The sequence below is a fragment of the Peromyscus maniculatus genome, chromosome 13 (assembly GCF_049852395.1).
Source record: "Peromyscus maniculatus bairdii isolate BWxNUB_F1_BW_parent chromosome 13, HU_Pman_BW_mat_3.1, whole genome shotgun sequence".
Classification (NCBI taxonomy): Eukaryota; Metazoa; Chordata; class Mammalia; order Rodentia; family Cricetidae; genus Peromyscus; species Peromyscus maniculatus.
Window position 1 is genome coordinate 53,430,883 of NC_134864.1, and position 17,369 is coordinate 53,448,251.

The window sequence follows — 17,369 nt, forward strand, 5'->3', positions numbered from 1 at the left end:
CAGAAGTTGTTAAAAATAAAATTTGTCATTTAAGCTGGGATTGAATTCATGTACATAGGTGGAGGGGTTGTTTGTTTGTTTGTTTGTTTGTGGTAGAAAGTAGCTACACAGCATTAAACCTCTAATTGCTTTTGTCTTCTATATAATTCTCAGTATTTCTATACATCAAGAACATTAAAAGAAAACCCATATCCATGCCTCTTGCTCCCAGAAATTCTGATATGTTTGGCATAAGTTAAGATGGGGTTAGTGTTGATATCGGATTTTGGAATAACCTTACTAAAGTATAACTCACACACTATAAAGTTCTCCTTTTAAAGAGTAATACTCTGGAAGTTGTGAGTATCCCACAACTATCTGTTTGTAAAATATTTTCATTACATGAAACAGAAACGTCATGCCCATTAGCTGTCACTTCCCATCATTCTCTATTCTCTCTCTCCCCCTCCCTCCCTCCCTCCTTCCCTCCCTCCCTCCCTCCCCCCCCTCTCTCTCCAGCCTCTGGCGACCACTCATTTACTTCTTGTCTTTACTTGCCCGCTCAGGACATGTCACATGCATGGAAACACAGTATGTGTGTCGTTTTGTATCTGGCTTCTTTCCCAGGACAATTTTCAAGTTTCATCCGTGTCATTATCAAGTATCAGAACTTTATTCTCTGGGTAGATAATAGACTATTGTGTAGATATAGTACATTTTGCATTTCCACTCAACATTGACTATTGTGAACAATGCTACTATGAACATCTGTGTGGGAGTTGAGAGGGAGGAGCCATAAGGGAAAGGTGTGGCCCCAGCATCCAGACTCCAGCGTTCATTTAGTGATCCCTGTCTGATTCAGCAGGTGACATCTTCCCAAGACTCACATATCCGAGAGAAAACTGATTTCCTAAACATGAATTCCTTGGGCAGTTCACAGTTTAGTAAGGAAGAAAATGTATAAACAGCCAGCTAATTTTGAGACAGTAGACAGTGACCTGCAGGTTCTGGGAGCAATTGAAGAACCAATCGCCGATTCCCTACACATGAAGACTGCTGGTCTGAGAGGTAAAGGATGATGCCCACATCGATGGACAAATGTTTATCAAGTAAAAAGTTAGCCTGGCTAAGACGTATCGTCCCGCTGAGGGGACGAGGTCAGTGTGCGCCTGTTGAGAGTAACAGTCAGTTGGAGAAGTGAGGAGTGGGGAGAAAAGAGGGAAAACAGCAAAGAAAATAGGAATTGAGAACGAGTGCGGCACTCTGGAGGGAATTCCAGCTCCTCCATTCTTTCTGGCCAAGGGTTAGGAGAGACAAGATCGGAAAAGCAGGCGCTGCTTACCACATCAGAGACCTTGGTCCCTCTCTTGCCAGTGATGGAGACCTAGTGAAGGCTTTTAAGCAGAAAAGTAGACATGCACAACTTTTTCATGTGTGTAGACCACTTTAACAAGAATGCAAGTGGTTCTTTGGAGTGTTCAAGAGTGAAGGCATGGAGAGGAGGCAAGATTGAGCTGTCTTCTGGGTCAGAGGTGAAATGAGAAATGTTTACAGGCTAACACTTACATAACTTGACAGTAATTTAGGTGTGGTTAAAGAGAAAAGGAAGAGTTGAAAATGACTTCCTCAGTCACACAGACCAAGGAACAAGTAGCTATTTTTCTTTGGGCCCACACCTCTTCTCCACTCATTTCTACCTCATTGCATGGCCAGAGTAGACAGATCCAAAACCAAAGCCAAGTTTGGACATGCAGGCTATAAAGAAGACAGGTTTGCATGACCCTCGGGGGTCATGACACAGGATGGAAACTTTCAGAAGGAAGAGGCCACAGTCACTCTCTGAAACGGTTTTTCTTCACAAGGAGTAATATAATAACTAGAAGGTAGCTTTTTCTCCTTCCCGTCATGGGGCCTCTGAGTTCAAGCCTCAGCGTGGTTGGGGTTGTCTGATTTCTTCTGAGCCCATTTGACCTCAGATTACAAATCTAGAACGTTCTCACCAAAAATTCAACGGCCCCTGTGTCAAGACTGTCTGTGACATGTCACTTTTCTGATGACACAAGTGGCCACTGAGCAAGAAAAGGGGAAAATACTTCATTTTGCGACTATGCCAGATTTTGTTGAGAGTTTGGAAACAGCTATGAAAAGATGGGCGATTTATCTGTTTACACGTTTACTCTTTTGTGTCAATGGATAATTTTTTAAATGAGCTGAGGCTTTAAGAGAAATACTATATTTGAGGTAATTTCTTATTTTATGCTGATAAGTGGCTAACAGCTTCCTAGCTTAGAATTCAAGCTGATAAAACCTCTTTTTTTTTTTTTAATGTTAATACCCTTTCTAGGATTTGGTCCCACCTTAATTTATTCCAACGATTCAGAAAAGTCCACATAAGAAGCTGTCTGACAGGACCAGAATCCACATCTGCTCTGGAGACACACCGAGTTTATGTCTGGGATTAGAGGAAGATTACAGTCATCCTAAATGATGTTGGCATACGGTCATCCTAAATGTGTGATCATTGTGGTACCTAGAACATACGATACTTCTAGCTTCTTTTAATTTCCCTTAAAAGGGAGCATGTGTGAGAAGACACACCCCTCACTCCACAGCAGTAGAACACAAAGACACAGATAAACCAAATCAAGTGATGGTGGTCAGCTTGGCTATGTATTGCTTTTGTTGTTGTTTTGATTGTTTGTTTTTGAGTGTCTGGGAATCTGCAGCATTTCAAATAATTTAAGGGAATACTATAAAATTTAAGGATATACGGAGGCTTAGAACAATAGTTCTCAACCTGTGGGTCTTGACCCCTGTGGGGTTGCATATCAGCTATCCTGCAGATCAGACAGATATTTACGTTACAATTCATAACAGTAGCAGAATTACAGTTATGAAGTAGGAATAAAAATAGTTTTATGGTTTGGGGTCACCACAACCTGAGGAACTGTATTCAAGGGTGACAGCATTAGAAAGATTGAGAACCACTGGCTTAGAAGAAGCTAGAGATACATTCAGCTTTCCAATACTGGTTTCTGTCTGAAGATTTGCTGTTTTCCAAATCATGCTGGGAATGACCTTTCTATTCCCTCTGCAAATACTTGATTCCATTTTCCTTCTTGGGGGTAGTTTACCTAGGTTCTACCTACTAGAAACATTGACAGCCTCCCAACTGCATTTGCCTGAAGCAGTGAAAGACCGCCTTTGCTGGGGTGTCTCTGCTAATCGGTGGGTTGTTTTGATGATGAATTTAGTGCTTTGCTTTTCAAAGCCTCTCCTAGCAGCTCAAGGTGTGGAGACAGGAAGCAGTAACCTCAAAACTCTTTCCCTCACAACTCCCGCTCAACAACGGGACCCGAAGAGCAAGAGCAGAAGATGAGAAGGCACTTATCTGCAGCCCATGGGCAAGGCTGTGAGAACCAGATTTCCCAGAGATAGTCTGTGAAACTTGTGGTAGAACCGGCTTCTGGAAGGTTGAACATTGATTGTGTTTCCAAGAGAAGGGGGTGCTTACAAAAGCAACTTTTTTCCTTCTCATCAATTCTAAGTGGGTCAATTACTATATTTAGGAACCAAGCCAACCTCTGCACAGGTGCTGTGGAGAACCATCTCTAAGGTGCAGCTCCTAACATCAAAGAACCTTGGCCTTAAAAGGTTGAGCATGCGCACACCCCTTTCAGCTAAGCTAAATTTTATATTTACAGAGTATGAAGTGTAAAGTACATTGTGGGGAAGGTATTGGCTTAGAATTCATGAGGCTGCAAAAGGATTTCAAAGAGTCCAAAGTTCGGGACGAATAAGTGACCTCTGAGACTTGAATTTGAGCCTTCCAACAGATCTTGATCTATTGTTCTTCTCCCTCGGCCACACTACGTCAAAATTCTAACACAATTTCAGTGCTTGGTTCTACATCCTCTCGAGGCTGAACTTGATGAAGAAGCCGGTACTTGGGGTTTCAAGTGAGAGCCAGTGAGACTGCATTTGAGTACTGGGTAAATTGAATGGGAGGAGGCCTGGACCAAAGCAAATATCATTTTCTCCATCATTTCAATGGAGTACTATATGCAAAAATACTTAGCTGGAAAGAACTGAAGATTATCTAAAGCCAATCCCTTATTTTATAGAAAAGGTTATTGAAAACAAAAGCAATAAATGACTTTTTTTTTTTAACAAGGTCACACAAATAACTGAAAAGCTAATGTGTAATTTATTTGTGTAGGTATAAAGACTGATGTTTTCAATCATGAATAAAGAGGGAAAAAATACAACTTTGTTCATTCAACAAGATTGAGTTGATTTTGTGTTCATATTAAAAGGAAGTATGTTTCCAACTAGTTCTTCCTTGTCTATGACTTTCCTTTCTGTAGTCTTGGTTACCCAAAGTCAACTATAGACCCAAAATATTAAATGGGAAATTTTAGATATAAACAACTTATAAATTTGAATTTGCATCATTCTGGGAAGGGTGGTGAAATCTAATGTCATTATCTCTTTGCTCAGTGGTTCTACAGTGCCTGTACTTCCACCACGCCCACCAGCTAGCCACGTAATCGCTCCCTACAGTATCAGATCAACCACTAGGCATCTCCCTGCTTTTGTTCAATCAACCATTATTTTACTTCACAACGGCCTCCGGTGTAAGGAGGGTGATTCTGGCAAGACTCCTACACTTATTAAAGAGAGGAAAACACCACATGCTGGGGATGCTGAGGTCATACGCTGAGGGAAAGTCATGCTAGTTTGGTGCTATACCTCCAACTGTAAAAGCTGTAGTCACGGTGCATGGCGGGCTTGGTGAAGGTGGGAAGATTCGTTTACAGTTTGTTTACCTGAGGTTTCCAGTGTCTCCTGAGGGTCTGGAACATGGGAACATGTTCCAAGATAACGAGGGATAACTACTCACGAAGAGTTTGCTCACAATTTGAGAGACTGTCTAAAAGTCATAGATGAGTCTCAGGCAAGACCTACAGACAGTATTATAATACAAAATGTCTCTCACAAATAATTTCCATTTCATAAGTGGTGATTATCCACGGCAGCTCTCCTATCTCAGTTTGGCCCCAGGTGCAAAAGGATGCCAGTCAGCTCATAAAGTCACTTTTCAGTTCAACTTCTAAAGGCTGAATCCTTAACTGAAAAATTACAGTTTTAATCACATCTAGTTTTATAATATTCTATCTTTTCTTTTTTACATCATAAGCATCGTAGTGAAATAAAATGGCCCACCAAGACTGGTGGGACTCAAGATTGAAGGATGCACCTGGGAAGCTAAAGAAGGTACTAGAAAGCTATAATGCATACAGTTAGAAACTGATTTTTCTTCTAGGAATTCTGATGGATTCCATTTATTCCCATCACAACGTTTCTGTTACATTTGAAGAAATGAAGTCATAGCTTCCTAATTCTGATGCTTTTTTAAAAATTCTAATTGAACAGAATATGTTGTGTTAGTAACATGTTATGTATGGAATGAAAAAGCAAAAAAATGGTTTTCTACCTTCGACCATATTGCACTCTGGTGTTTGTGAGCCAGCTGTGAAGGTGCCTTTGGCTGCCCTGGCAGAGAACACCTCTGTTCTGGCCACAGAGCCTATTAAGTTACTGTAACTTCCCCCTGGGTTGATTTCCTGTTTGGGACTAGGATGTCCTTCAACTTCTAGGCCCCTGACTACCTGCTTTGTTCCAGACTCTATCAGGCACACACAGGCTCTCTGAAGAGCCAATCCAGAATTTACTCTGGAAACTCTAAGTCGAGCTGTGGCCTCAACAGCCCCTGGATCAGTAACTCTAGCTCAAAGCTAAGCTTTATTCAAATGTCAAGAAAGAAAGCACAAATGCCCACCAGACTACAATACCATTCATCATACTCCTTGGTCTACTAAAATGGTAACACAAAACTATTAATGACCTACACTGCTTTGGATGACCCCAGACTCTGAAACTCATATTTTTTAAAAAAAAATTAATGCAAGTCAAAGTTTCAAAATAACTATGGTCATTTTCTCTCATTTCCCATTGACTATTTTCTTGAAAGCCTCCTCATTTTTGTTTCATAACAAATCATGGTATAAGTAAAGAATTTCCAAGAGAAGAAGAATTTTAACAGTGTGATATACAGGTTTGTATGTTGTCTCCTTCAGGATTCCAACAGAAAATAGATGGTCTATTCAGTTATGGGCGCCAGTAGGTGGGCTTGTTTGTAAAAGATGCACCGTTCAAGGTGTGGAGAGCAGAACCCCTTGGGAGCAGGGAACACCTGTGGCGTGGAGCGGCACAGCTGTGACCACTCTTAGATCTGAAGAGCGGGGTTCCAGAGCTAGAAGGAAACAGCAGTGTAGCAGAGGCCACTGGGACAAAGCATAGCTTCTAACCAACTAAGCTTGTCCAAGCCTGTGTATGGCGTACCTATCAACTCTATCAGGGACACTAACTCTTATCAATAGAACATAAGATTTTTAAACAAAACTTAAATATCACTCAACTCAAACAATAGCAAATGATTATAGGTGGCAATGAAAACAATAATAGAAGCCTGGTGAATGAATTTACTAAATGAGTTACTTTAGACCATCATTGATCTAAGCCATACCCCTAACTCTGACCTATGTTCTTATACAGGCAAACACAACAATGTAGAGACACTTGTCTTGGCCTCTTTAAAATTTTGTTGTCCTGAATGCAGTTGTCAGAAAGTAACTCAGAGGTCAGATAGTTTGGTACCAAAAAGCACTGAGACATAAAGCATTCATTTCTAAGATAGAACAAGTTCCAGAATAATTAATGTATATACTCTGAAACAAATTTTGATTAGTCAGAAAATTGTTCTCTGGTATACTGAATTCTTACATGACAAAATCTTTTATTCAGCAAATAAGTAATGGGTAATAGGCTCTAACGTGTTTGGTTCTTTGGAGATGGGAAGATGTAAGAGAAATCCGGTTAGGTACACAGTTGTGCTCCAAACCTATGGATGGTGCATGAACCCCATAGAGAGTCACTGACAGTCACAAGTAAAAGGCTCTGGTCACAGATGGAATGACTCTGGAGGCTTCTTTCTATACAGAACAGCCTTTAGCTGGATCATGAAGTCTACAGCAAATTTAGATAGGGTAAGATTAAGGAAATGATCTTATTGCAAGTGTCTATTAGAAGTAGCAAAGAATTTTAATTATTTAAGGAAGAAACAGGTAAGATGTCTATACCAATCATGAGGGACCTTTAATGACAAGAAAAAGCACACAGATTTTACCAGAAAGGGAAACGGAGATTCTCTACAGCTAAGTGAGAAGGGAGCCTCCTGGGGAGAGTTAGCCCAGCAGTCAGGAAGGCATTAGTTCACAGTTGGGTTAAGAACAATTCAGAGACTGTTGCCCTAACATAGACAATTCAGAGACTGCTGCCCTAACATAGACATGAGCTGGTAGGGCCTGAGCTGCAAAGTGGAAGCTGGGGTGAAAGGGATGAGCCAAGCACTGGTCTGGACTCATAGACAGTGAGCAGGAGTGGAAACTGACATGAGTTCAAGGCCGGCTAAGAGCAAGAAAAGAGGCGCCATTGACAAAATTGGTTAAGTTAATAAACAAACTCTATTTGGAGAAAAGAAACTGATGGATTGTTTCAGAAATGTTAGGCTTGAAGGGTAGATAAAGCCTCCTAGAAGGAAGATCAGGAAGGAAACAGGATAGGACCAGAGTTTAAGGAAGCTGCTTAGGGGCTGACATGTACTTAGGTCACCGGTGTTGGGGTGAGTGATCATTTTAAGATGTCTAGAAAGTCGTTGCCTCGTCCTGTATCATCCATCACCACCTCTCAGGGATGCCACTACAGAACTGAAACTCCTAAATATACAACCTCATAAGCCTGAGAACAATGTCACCTGCCATTCACGGGGCAACCATTGTCCTCTCATGCCCTGGAGCCAGGAGGACAGCACAGCAGAGCAATTTAATTACATGGAAGTGGTATCATACCAAATACCACTGAATCAGTCACAAAAGTCAAGTTGTATTATCCTAGGACCCAAAGAGTAGGTAACATTTATTCACTTTCTACACAAACATTTTGACAATAATTCAATTTTTAAATCAAAGAAAAAACACAGATATAAAGGAATTACTTACATCAATGTAATATTTTTAATCACTTTATTGTATAAATTCAGAAATGAGAAGATTACACAGATTAAGTTAGGGTGATTGCCCTAATCTGGCTACCTTCATATGTTGTTTTCTACATGTGTGTTTTAATCTAATGGCCAGATCTGGGGAGTCCTGAGCCATCATCATCATCCTGAGCTCTTATTCGAATCACCTATGTGAAGAAGACAGCAGAACATTTCTCTGCTCTGGTCTCTGTAAGTCTTATACCTTTGAAGAGTTTGCTCAAGGTCACTGTGGCATCCACAGGCTCTTCTGGGTAGGTGGAAATAATTACTGTTTTGGACCATAACTTTACACTGGAAAACAAGGTTCAGCAATGGCAATATTGCTTCCCCAAACCCTGCAGTCATGTCTCAGCACATTAGCATCTAAGGTCCTAAATAACAGATCTAAGAAATTGCAGAGATATCTGGCTTGCAATTCTCTGCATGTGCATGCGTGCATGAGTGCATGGGTGCATGAGTGTGTGGGTGCATGAGTATGTGGGTATGTGCGTGTGTGTGTGTGTGTGTGTGTGTGTGTGTGTGTGTGCGCGCGCGCACGCGCGCACGCGCGCGCGCACGTGCACGTCCTCTAAACCAATGTATTGGATGAGCAAACTGGTACCTATGTATATCATGATATGACAAACTAAAACTTCTAATCACATCTCCCTACCTTGAGAAATCCTTAGCTTTACATTTTGAGTTGAGGGTAGAATAGGAAGAGGAAGAAAGAAAGAAAAGAGAAACAAAAAACAAAAAAGGCTTGATCTTCCCAAAGTCTAGATCAAGCAGCCATGCCCTTATTCAAAACAGAGAGAGAGAGAGAGAGAGAGAGAGAGAGAGAGAGAGAGAGAGAGAGAGAGAGAGAGAGAGAGAGAGAGAGAGAGAGATGCTAAGATTAATGTTCCTAACTGGAAACTGGAAGCCTGCCCATGATGTTGGTTTGAACTTGGTAACCCTGTTCTCAGCCAGGAGCTGAAGCTGAGCCCAGCCACACTCTTTTTTTTTTTTTTTTGGTTTTTTTTTTGAGACAGGGTTTCTCTGTGTAGCTTTGCGCCTTTCCTGGAACTCACTTGGTAGCCCAGGCTGGCCTCGAACTCACAGAGATCCGCCTGGCTCTGCCTCCCGAGTGCTGGGATTAAAGGCGTGTGCCACCATCGCCCGGCAACCCAGCCACACTCTTAACCAGAGGAATTCCCCCAGACTCTATGCAGCTCCATTTTCCTGCTCCGTTTAATTGGCCTGCCTCTCCTGAGCCTTCTGCTCCATGTCACAGATAAGCATTTCGAAGTGTGTTCTTCTTAGTCACTCCAACTGCTTCAAGACACCTTGAAAATCAAGTCTCAACATTTCTATCCGTACTCAGCCCTTTATTTAACCTGGTTGTACCCTACCTCCCTAGACCTCCAGGTCTGGCTTCCCAGACCATGGAGCCATATTCCTGATTTTGTTTCCTTATTAATACTCCTTCTTTCTCGAGCAACATAACCCTGGAAAGAATATAAACTCTGAAACAATGCCCTGGATTTTCACATATTTCATAGCTGTGTGATGGCAAGCTAGTTGTACCTACTTGGCATTTCAGTTTTCCCATCTATAAATTAATATAATTATGGTAACTACCTCATAGGATTTGGGGGGAGTTTGAATGACTTAAATAATGGAAAACCAAGTAGAACAATGTCTACAATGTAAGTGTAGACTAAATGTTAGCTAACAGTTTTCATCAATAACACCATTTATTATAATCCTACCTACCAATAGCATCAATTCCCAACTCTTTATAATGACTTGCCATCCTACATTAATTTGTTGTTGGGGGTGGGGGTGTTGAGGCAAGGTGTCATACTGTACCTAGGCTGGCCTGAAAGTTACTGTGTAACCCACACTAGCCCAAAGCTCATGGTACTCTTCCTGAGTATTCGGATTCCTGAGTACTGGGATTTGGGACTACAGGTATGAGGTACCACTCCCAACTCCTACACTAATCTTGACAGAGTGTTGCATGCTTCTCCATTTTGAGACTTGCATGTTCATTTCCTTTTTCAACAAATATTTGATTAGTTCCTACGTGTTTCCAGGATTGTACCCAACACCAAGTTTACATGAATGAATGAGACAAGAAGAGCCTGTTCCAAAGAGCTTATAGTCTGGTATGCTAAAAAAGATGTTATTAATCCACAATAACATTTTTAGGAACTCTAAAGAGAAGTCACTTGTTTTGATATTGGGGGTCTCAAGAAAAACCTTCAAGTGACAGATAGAAGGGGTATTCCAGACTATGAGGATAGTACAAGCATCATATAGCACCATGTGGTAAGGTAGAGGAATGCCAACTGTCATCATGTACCTGTTTCCAGATGTTGTATCCTACTGTACAGTTTCTCAACTAAATTGCTGAGTTCCTGAAAACAGAGAGAACCTCTGATGTTGGCAGGTTTTGTGTGCTGTGTGTCTGTGCTTCTTGGCCTTCCCTTCTGTTTCCTTAGACGCCATGAGGGGTGAACATACGAGAGGTCTAATAAACGTGTGTTAAAGTGAGCTATATTACCATTGGACCACCTCTACAAGTCCACAGTAAAGGCAGAAGTTTCCTCAAGGAAGTGAGTCTTCCACAAAAAAACTAGTGTGACCAACAGTAGATCCAGAAGAGCAGGGCTGGGGGGTGGTAATCACAGGGAGTACAGCCTCAGTGAGGTCATTAGGGGGTGCAGGAGTGTGACACACGGAAGGGTATTTGAGGCAAGAGTCCTTTATTAGGGCACAAAAGAAATTAGCTTGGATAAATTAAGACAAGACCCCTCTAAAGGCATCCAAACATGCCAGGACACTTGACAATGTAATCTTTCTCTAACATCTTCTAGGGACCATCTACACAGCTTTTGTCTCTGCAAATTGAAAAATCTTTTTCCTCCCATCTGTAGTTTATAGTTGTTTCCACAATAATAAGTTAGTGTGCATAGAATACTATTCATAATTGACCTAAGGGTAGTGCTCTTTTTTAAAGCTTTCATAGGAACCAGACTAGTGTCATGCACATAGAAGATATTTGATAAATGCCTGTTGGAGGAGCACATGAGTGAAAACTTGTCTCACCAAAGCACATGAAGGAGCAGGCACTTTATAGAAGAGAAGCCTACAAGCACTCTGTTTGGGGGTCCCGGGAGCGTCACAGAGGAAGAAAACATTCTCCTCCTATATGGCCTTTCATACCCACACTGCATAAAAGATAGAATCTGTGTGTTTCACTAGATCCCTGCTGATCTCAAATTATGTATTAGTAGTACTCAATGTCAAAGACAGTCGCCAGGTCCCAAACAAGCTGCAAATACATCTAAATGTATGTTCCAACACAACCTTCAGCAATGAAAATCACAACCTTCTACTTGATTGCTGATTTCAAATTTAAATTTTTGAGGATGGGGAGATACCTCAGTTGGTAAAGTATTTGCTTTGAAAGTGTGGGGACCCAAGTTAAATGACGAGAACTCCCATTAAAAACAACAACAACATCAACTAGGTGTGATGGCATACACTTGTAATCCCAGTGCCAGGGAGACAGACGGTATATCCCTAGTGTTAACTAGCCTTCCTCGGAGGCCTTCTTGGCAAATTTGGGGCCAGTGAGAGACTTCTGTGTCAAAAAAAAAAATGTTGGTCAGCACCCGAAAAATGGAATCTGAGGCTGCTCTCTGACTTCCACACACATGCACACATGTGCACATACACCTGTAAATACACAAGCATACACACAACAAAATATGAAAACCAAAGAAAAAATTCAAACGCCCACCTACATTCTCAATAAAAGAACCTGTGTCTTGCTAGAATGAGGGGCATGTCAACTAATGCAGATGTCTAAATGAATTAGTGGATGATGGAGAAACCTAAATGTTGTGATTATATGTTATATGGTAGATTATGAGCCAACAAAGTGATTCAGAAGCTTATCATGATTAGATAAGAGACTGATGTGAACTGTAAGTAATTCTGAATGACACCATTACCCTGGTTCCCTTGTCAACCAGCATCCCCAAGATAACTGAGATGGAGACAAAGAGGTAACCGTAATCATGATGTGGAGATAAAGGAACCCAAAGTTAAGCAAAAAAAATCCTCCACCACTGTGGTGTCTCCTACGCATGAAGAACACAAATACAATTTGCATAATGATACACAGACAAAACTATGGTTCCTATGACATTAGTACTGAATCACTCAAGCCAAAGAACACTCTTCCAGAGTCTCTGCCGAGAAACTGAGGACTTCTTGATCCCACCCAGCAAACCTCTCTGCAGGGTCATCAAACTGAAAGTCACAAGCAAAAACACGAAAACCTACTTTGTGAATTTCCCCCCACCCTGAGGCCTGAATGTCTTTCCTCCCACCTCCCAGTTTCAGGGACTGATCACCACTCACCAAGTCTCCTGCCAAAGTATGGGTGTATTGAGTTTTTGTTGTTTGGGTTGGTTAACTGGTTGTTTGGGTGGGTGGATGGGTGGCGGCAGGTGGTGAAATAACCACATCACTGACCAAAGAAAGGAAAGCCTCACATGACTTAGAAAGCCAGAGACCCCTCCACTGAGCCACAAAGGCACCCAGGTGCCGTCTGTCCCCAAGTTTGAGTAAACCCTCAACAGAAAAGTTGCAGCCTCTGTGAATGAACTTCTTAAAGAAAAAGGCAAACTGTAATTTAACTGAGAGGCAAGGAGAAAAGGGTTTTTCCCAGGAAACCGCCTACTGTGCAGTAATAGTCCTTTTCAGGAGCCGCCAGCCTCCGAATCTCTAGACAAGTGAACCCCGAGTCTCCATCGCCATCCTGCTAGTGAACAAAAGAACTACGGCTTCAGATGACAAACGACACGTGAAATTTTCTTCTGGGATGTTGGGGGCATAATTTTTTTTTTCACTTTGTAAAGGTCCGCACACTTCATACAAGCAATACTTAAAGGAAGAGCTCCACACATGACAAATGTCAAGTGGTGATCACAGGGAATTTCTTCACTGGTGAAAATAGATTTTAAAAAAAAGTCATTGAAAAGGAGAGTCCATATCTAAGGAAGGGAGGCAGTAAGATCCCCTCCCCCACGGCAAAACTTTGCATGTGAGCACTTCACAGCTACAATCACAGATTCATTTCTTCTGATCTGTCTGTGGTGATGACTCACTTTGCTTCTGGGAACTGATAAATCGATATTAATTTTAACAGTCCTTGCCATTAAACCTTTGCTAGATAGGTTGTCTTTAAAAGGGGAAAAGAGAGGGCATGGTAATGAACCAAGTTCTTAGCAAATTTTGTATTTTGGAAATAGCTATCAAATTGACTTCAAGTGACAAAACACCTGGTCAGCTTTTAAGAGTCAGAGAAGCTGGCGACAGTGTATTAAAGCTGTGTAGATGCAGAGGTCTGCTGATCACATCACATTCTTCACTGGTCATCTTTTTTAATCTTACTTTCCGAAGCCCAGACTCAGAGCAATGCTTAACTGTGAGAGGTCAATGATTTCTTTCTGTGCATCTACCACAGAGGAAATTGTTTGCCTAAGACTGAGCCAAGATAAAGTTTTTAATTACTTTGTTTTGTAGATATTACTTTTTATCCAATGTCAATCATTTATAGTGCCTCTCTAAGAAAAAGAAGGGCTGAGCAGAACCCAGCACCATTGGAGAAATCATTCTGGCCTGAACTGGCCACTTTGACATAGTTTATCAGCTAAGATTTGGAGAGAAGTAAAAAGAAAGGATCTCATGGAGAAGCAAGCATATTTTCTGATTTTAGTCTCCATACTATGTGGTCAGTTTGCTGAAAAAAAAAAAAAAGACAAATACTGGCTAGAAAATATATATGACCAATACACTCCTACCATGGAACACAGATGATTTTGCTCTCACCTGCAGCTACAAGCTAGACTCACACTCTGAAGTCCAGCAAAATCCTGTCTTCAGATCTCACTAGTAACATTATCCAATATTCATACAAAAAGCTCTAGCAGAGGAAGTGTCTAAGGTACAGTTTCCTAACTCTTCCCATATCTTACTTCTTTAACTGAGCCTTAAAGATCTTTCTGCAACATCACCCCAAACATGAGAATTGGGTTAGACTTAACCATCATCAAGTATGTTAATCTATGCTGTGAGCCAATGAATCAAACTTATTAAATTAATGAAAATAAAGACCTGCCCCCATACACACACACACACACACCACACCACACATACACACACACCACACACACCACACACACACACCACACAAACACACACACACACACACACACCACACACCACACACACACACACACACACACACACACACACACACACACACTTTAATGCAAATATCATAGCAGTTTCTTATACTTCTAGGGAGATCAAAGACAATTGCTTTAAAAAAAAAAAAGTCTTATGTAGCCCAAATTAGCTTCATATTTGTTATGTAGCCAAGGATAACCCTGATCATTCTGATCCTCCTGCCTCCACTAGATGACAGGAATGTGCTACCACACCTGCTTTATGCTGTGCTGGGATCAAACCCAGGGTTTCATGTAAGCCAGGCAAGCACTCTGCCAACTCCGCTCCCACATCCCTAGCGTGGACAATAACGCTTGGCCAGGGAATTTCCTTACGTATAATTTCTTTGTGGGAGGAGTAAACACGAAAGGAGAAACAGCACACAGAGGCTTTGCACCATTTTGCATGGGTCATGCATTTTTACATGTAGTAATTATCTTCCTTTTCTTTTTTTCTTCCTTCTCTTAAGCTTCCTCACTGAAAGAGGCATTTCAAAAATGTACTCTCTACCTCCACTGTGTCCTACTTCATTAATGGCCACTTGGCATCAAATCCTAAGAAGCGGCAGGAAAATGAATTGGTGTCTAAGAAGTAAATATATCTTAAGGCAAATAAAACCAATGGTCTGCATGCGTGAACGTTCCAACTTCTCTTTTAGCAACCCTGCTAATAAAGTTTCTAAGGGAAGAACATGCAAGGCTTTGAGTCCAACCAAAAGAGTTTCCAAAGACAGTAAATGATTTTGTGACAGATGGCTGTCCACAGAGGGCATCAGAAAATCATTTTGTGTCCAATTATCAATGCTGAATAGCTTTCAATCAGGGTAAGGCTTTTATTGTCTAAGAAATTGGAATGTCTTAATTGTTCCTTTAAAAGAAACTTGAGACCCCTTAAGCATGAAGCTCAGAAACTTTTTCAAAATCAGTTTTAAAGATTCTTTAGCTCTAAATGTGTGTTGCCAGACACTAGGGTGTAACTTCCCACCAGGTCATGTCTTTCACTCCAGCAGCACTTTTTATAAAGATACACGATTCATGGTCACTGACACATCAACATCTATGCATACCTCTATGGGTAACTATTGTGTTTCCTCAGATGTGAAAATGATACTCTTTGGAGAGAGCATTCATGGTGTTTAAGAATAACACCTACCAATAATGCATCTGCACTGTCAAAATGAATGAGAAGAAAACCAAAGACATTGGCTTCATAACGCATCTTTCCCGGAGAAATGTAATTATCTAAGTATATCCATGGACTCCTTGCCTTCCAGTTTCACACTGAGTGGTACCCTGTTCTATTCCACCAGCTAATATAGATATCTCTTTCTGTAAGGGACTACGATTTCTAGAGATAATGTAACCCTGAATTTATCTGAGTCTGTAAAACTACAAATCTTAGGGTGCTAGCTGGAAGAGCATTATGGTCAAGGGCCCTGACTCTCCAGTCAGACTAAGGTGCTTTGAAATCTGCAGCCAATAACCTGCATCCTCTGGGGAAATTATTGAACATTCTCTTTAGTAGATGGCTTCCATCAGATGGTCTCTTCATCTGGAAGGGAGTCTATGACAATAAGCAACTCCCAGTTGTGATAACTGAACGTTCCTCGGTGGGGGAGCTTTCTAATGGATAGGTATAGCCCCCTTGCCATTGTTATCGGAAGAGTGAAGGATTTTAACCTAAATAAACATGTTGCAGCCAACAAAGGAAACTTACTAATATTTGTACCAGCATCTGCCCTTACTACCAGAATCTTCTGCCAGTTCAGGCAGTACTTAACTCAGGCGGTACTTAATTCAGGCGGTACTTAAATGAACACCACGCTTCCTGGCCAAGCAACTGAGTAACCTAAGCATTTCACAGCAATCGTTTAACTTTATCTCACAATGAAATTGGGGTGATATTTACTAAGAGTCCCATTTTACAGAGATTTGGGTGGTTTAAATACTCGCTCAAACTCAGCTAGAAACACTGAAGTCTGAGATATGAACCCAGGCAAGCTATTCCAAAGCCTTCAGAACTTGCCTACTTATTGGAGTTTTCTAGGATTTAAAAAATTAAAATCTTGAGTATAAGATAAAAGTTCTTGGAACATGATCAGCGAGTTGTTAAACAAAATGCTATTTCTTTCCAAAAGACTTGTGATAAAGTACTATATACTGTATTATGAAATTTGTTAGTTTCTAAATAGGAGTTTATCATATTAGAACAAAACACTTTAAATGTGTTCAAATTTCGCAGTTCACTACAGTTTTAAAATAAACCAGGCTGACCACACAAACACAAATTTAAAAAAAAAAAAAAAAAACTTAGAAATAAAATCAAAATCGTTTACCTGTTACTTGAACTGAGGAGAAGACGTTGAGAGCCAAGAACAGCAACGTGAGTGTCATTGTCCTCAAGAGGGTCAGGGCTGCAGCCCCTCCTCCTTGAGAAGAGCAGAGTATGATGTGAACTGAAGTCGCACCTGCCAGGGCCTTTGAGTCCCTATCATCCAAGGCCACTTTACAGGGCACGTGACCAAGGGGCTCAAACCACAAGGCTTCGTGACTTTCACACAGGATATCACATTGTTTTTGATGACTAGACTTTTACTTCTTTTAGCGACAAGTCCTTTTTTTTGTCACCGAAGAGTGTCACTCACAGGATAACGTGCTCAGGAGAGTTATTTGCCGATAAGTATCATCAACGCTGTGAACGGTGGGTGACAAGAGCAGACAAACAAGGCATTCTGGAGAAGAGAGAAAACCTCTGGCGGGAGAGAAGTTCTCACAGGGAGTGACGACAGGCTGTCCCAACTGCAAGGTTGTGTGGGGAGTTGGGAGATTTCCACCTAAGTGTTTAGATTCTACATAAATGTTACGGAATCCATGTTTGTTTGTGATAGTCGTAAGGTAGCCCTATGGAATGTATGTACAACTCACCTCTACGAACTTCGCAAAATGCTTTCAAACAC

General features: G+C 41.2%; 1 protein-coding gene across 1 annotated transcript in view; it reads right to left on the bottom strand.

Moving 5' to 3' along the window:
- Cd28 (CD28 molecule) overlaps positions 1-16,906 on the bottom strand; it is a 29,917-nt gene extending 13,011 nt beyond the window's left edge. Inside the window, exon 1 of the mRNA XM_076550272.1 lies at positions 16,749-16,906. Coding sequence (XP_076406387.1) covers positions 16,749-16,806 — 58 coding nt within the window. The 5' untranslated portion in view covers positions 16,807-16,906. The remainder of the gene's footprint in view (positions 1-16,748) is intronic.
- Between the last annotated feature and the right edge of the window lie 463 nt (positions 16,907-17,369).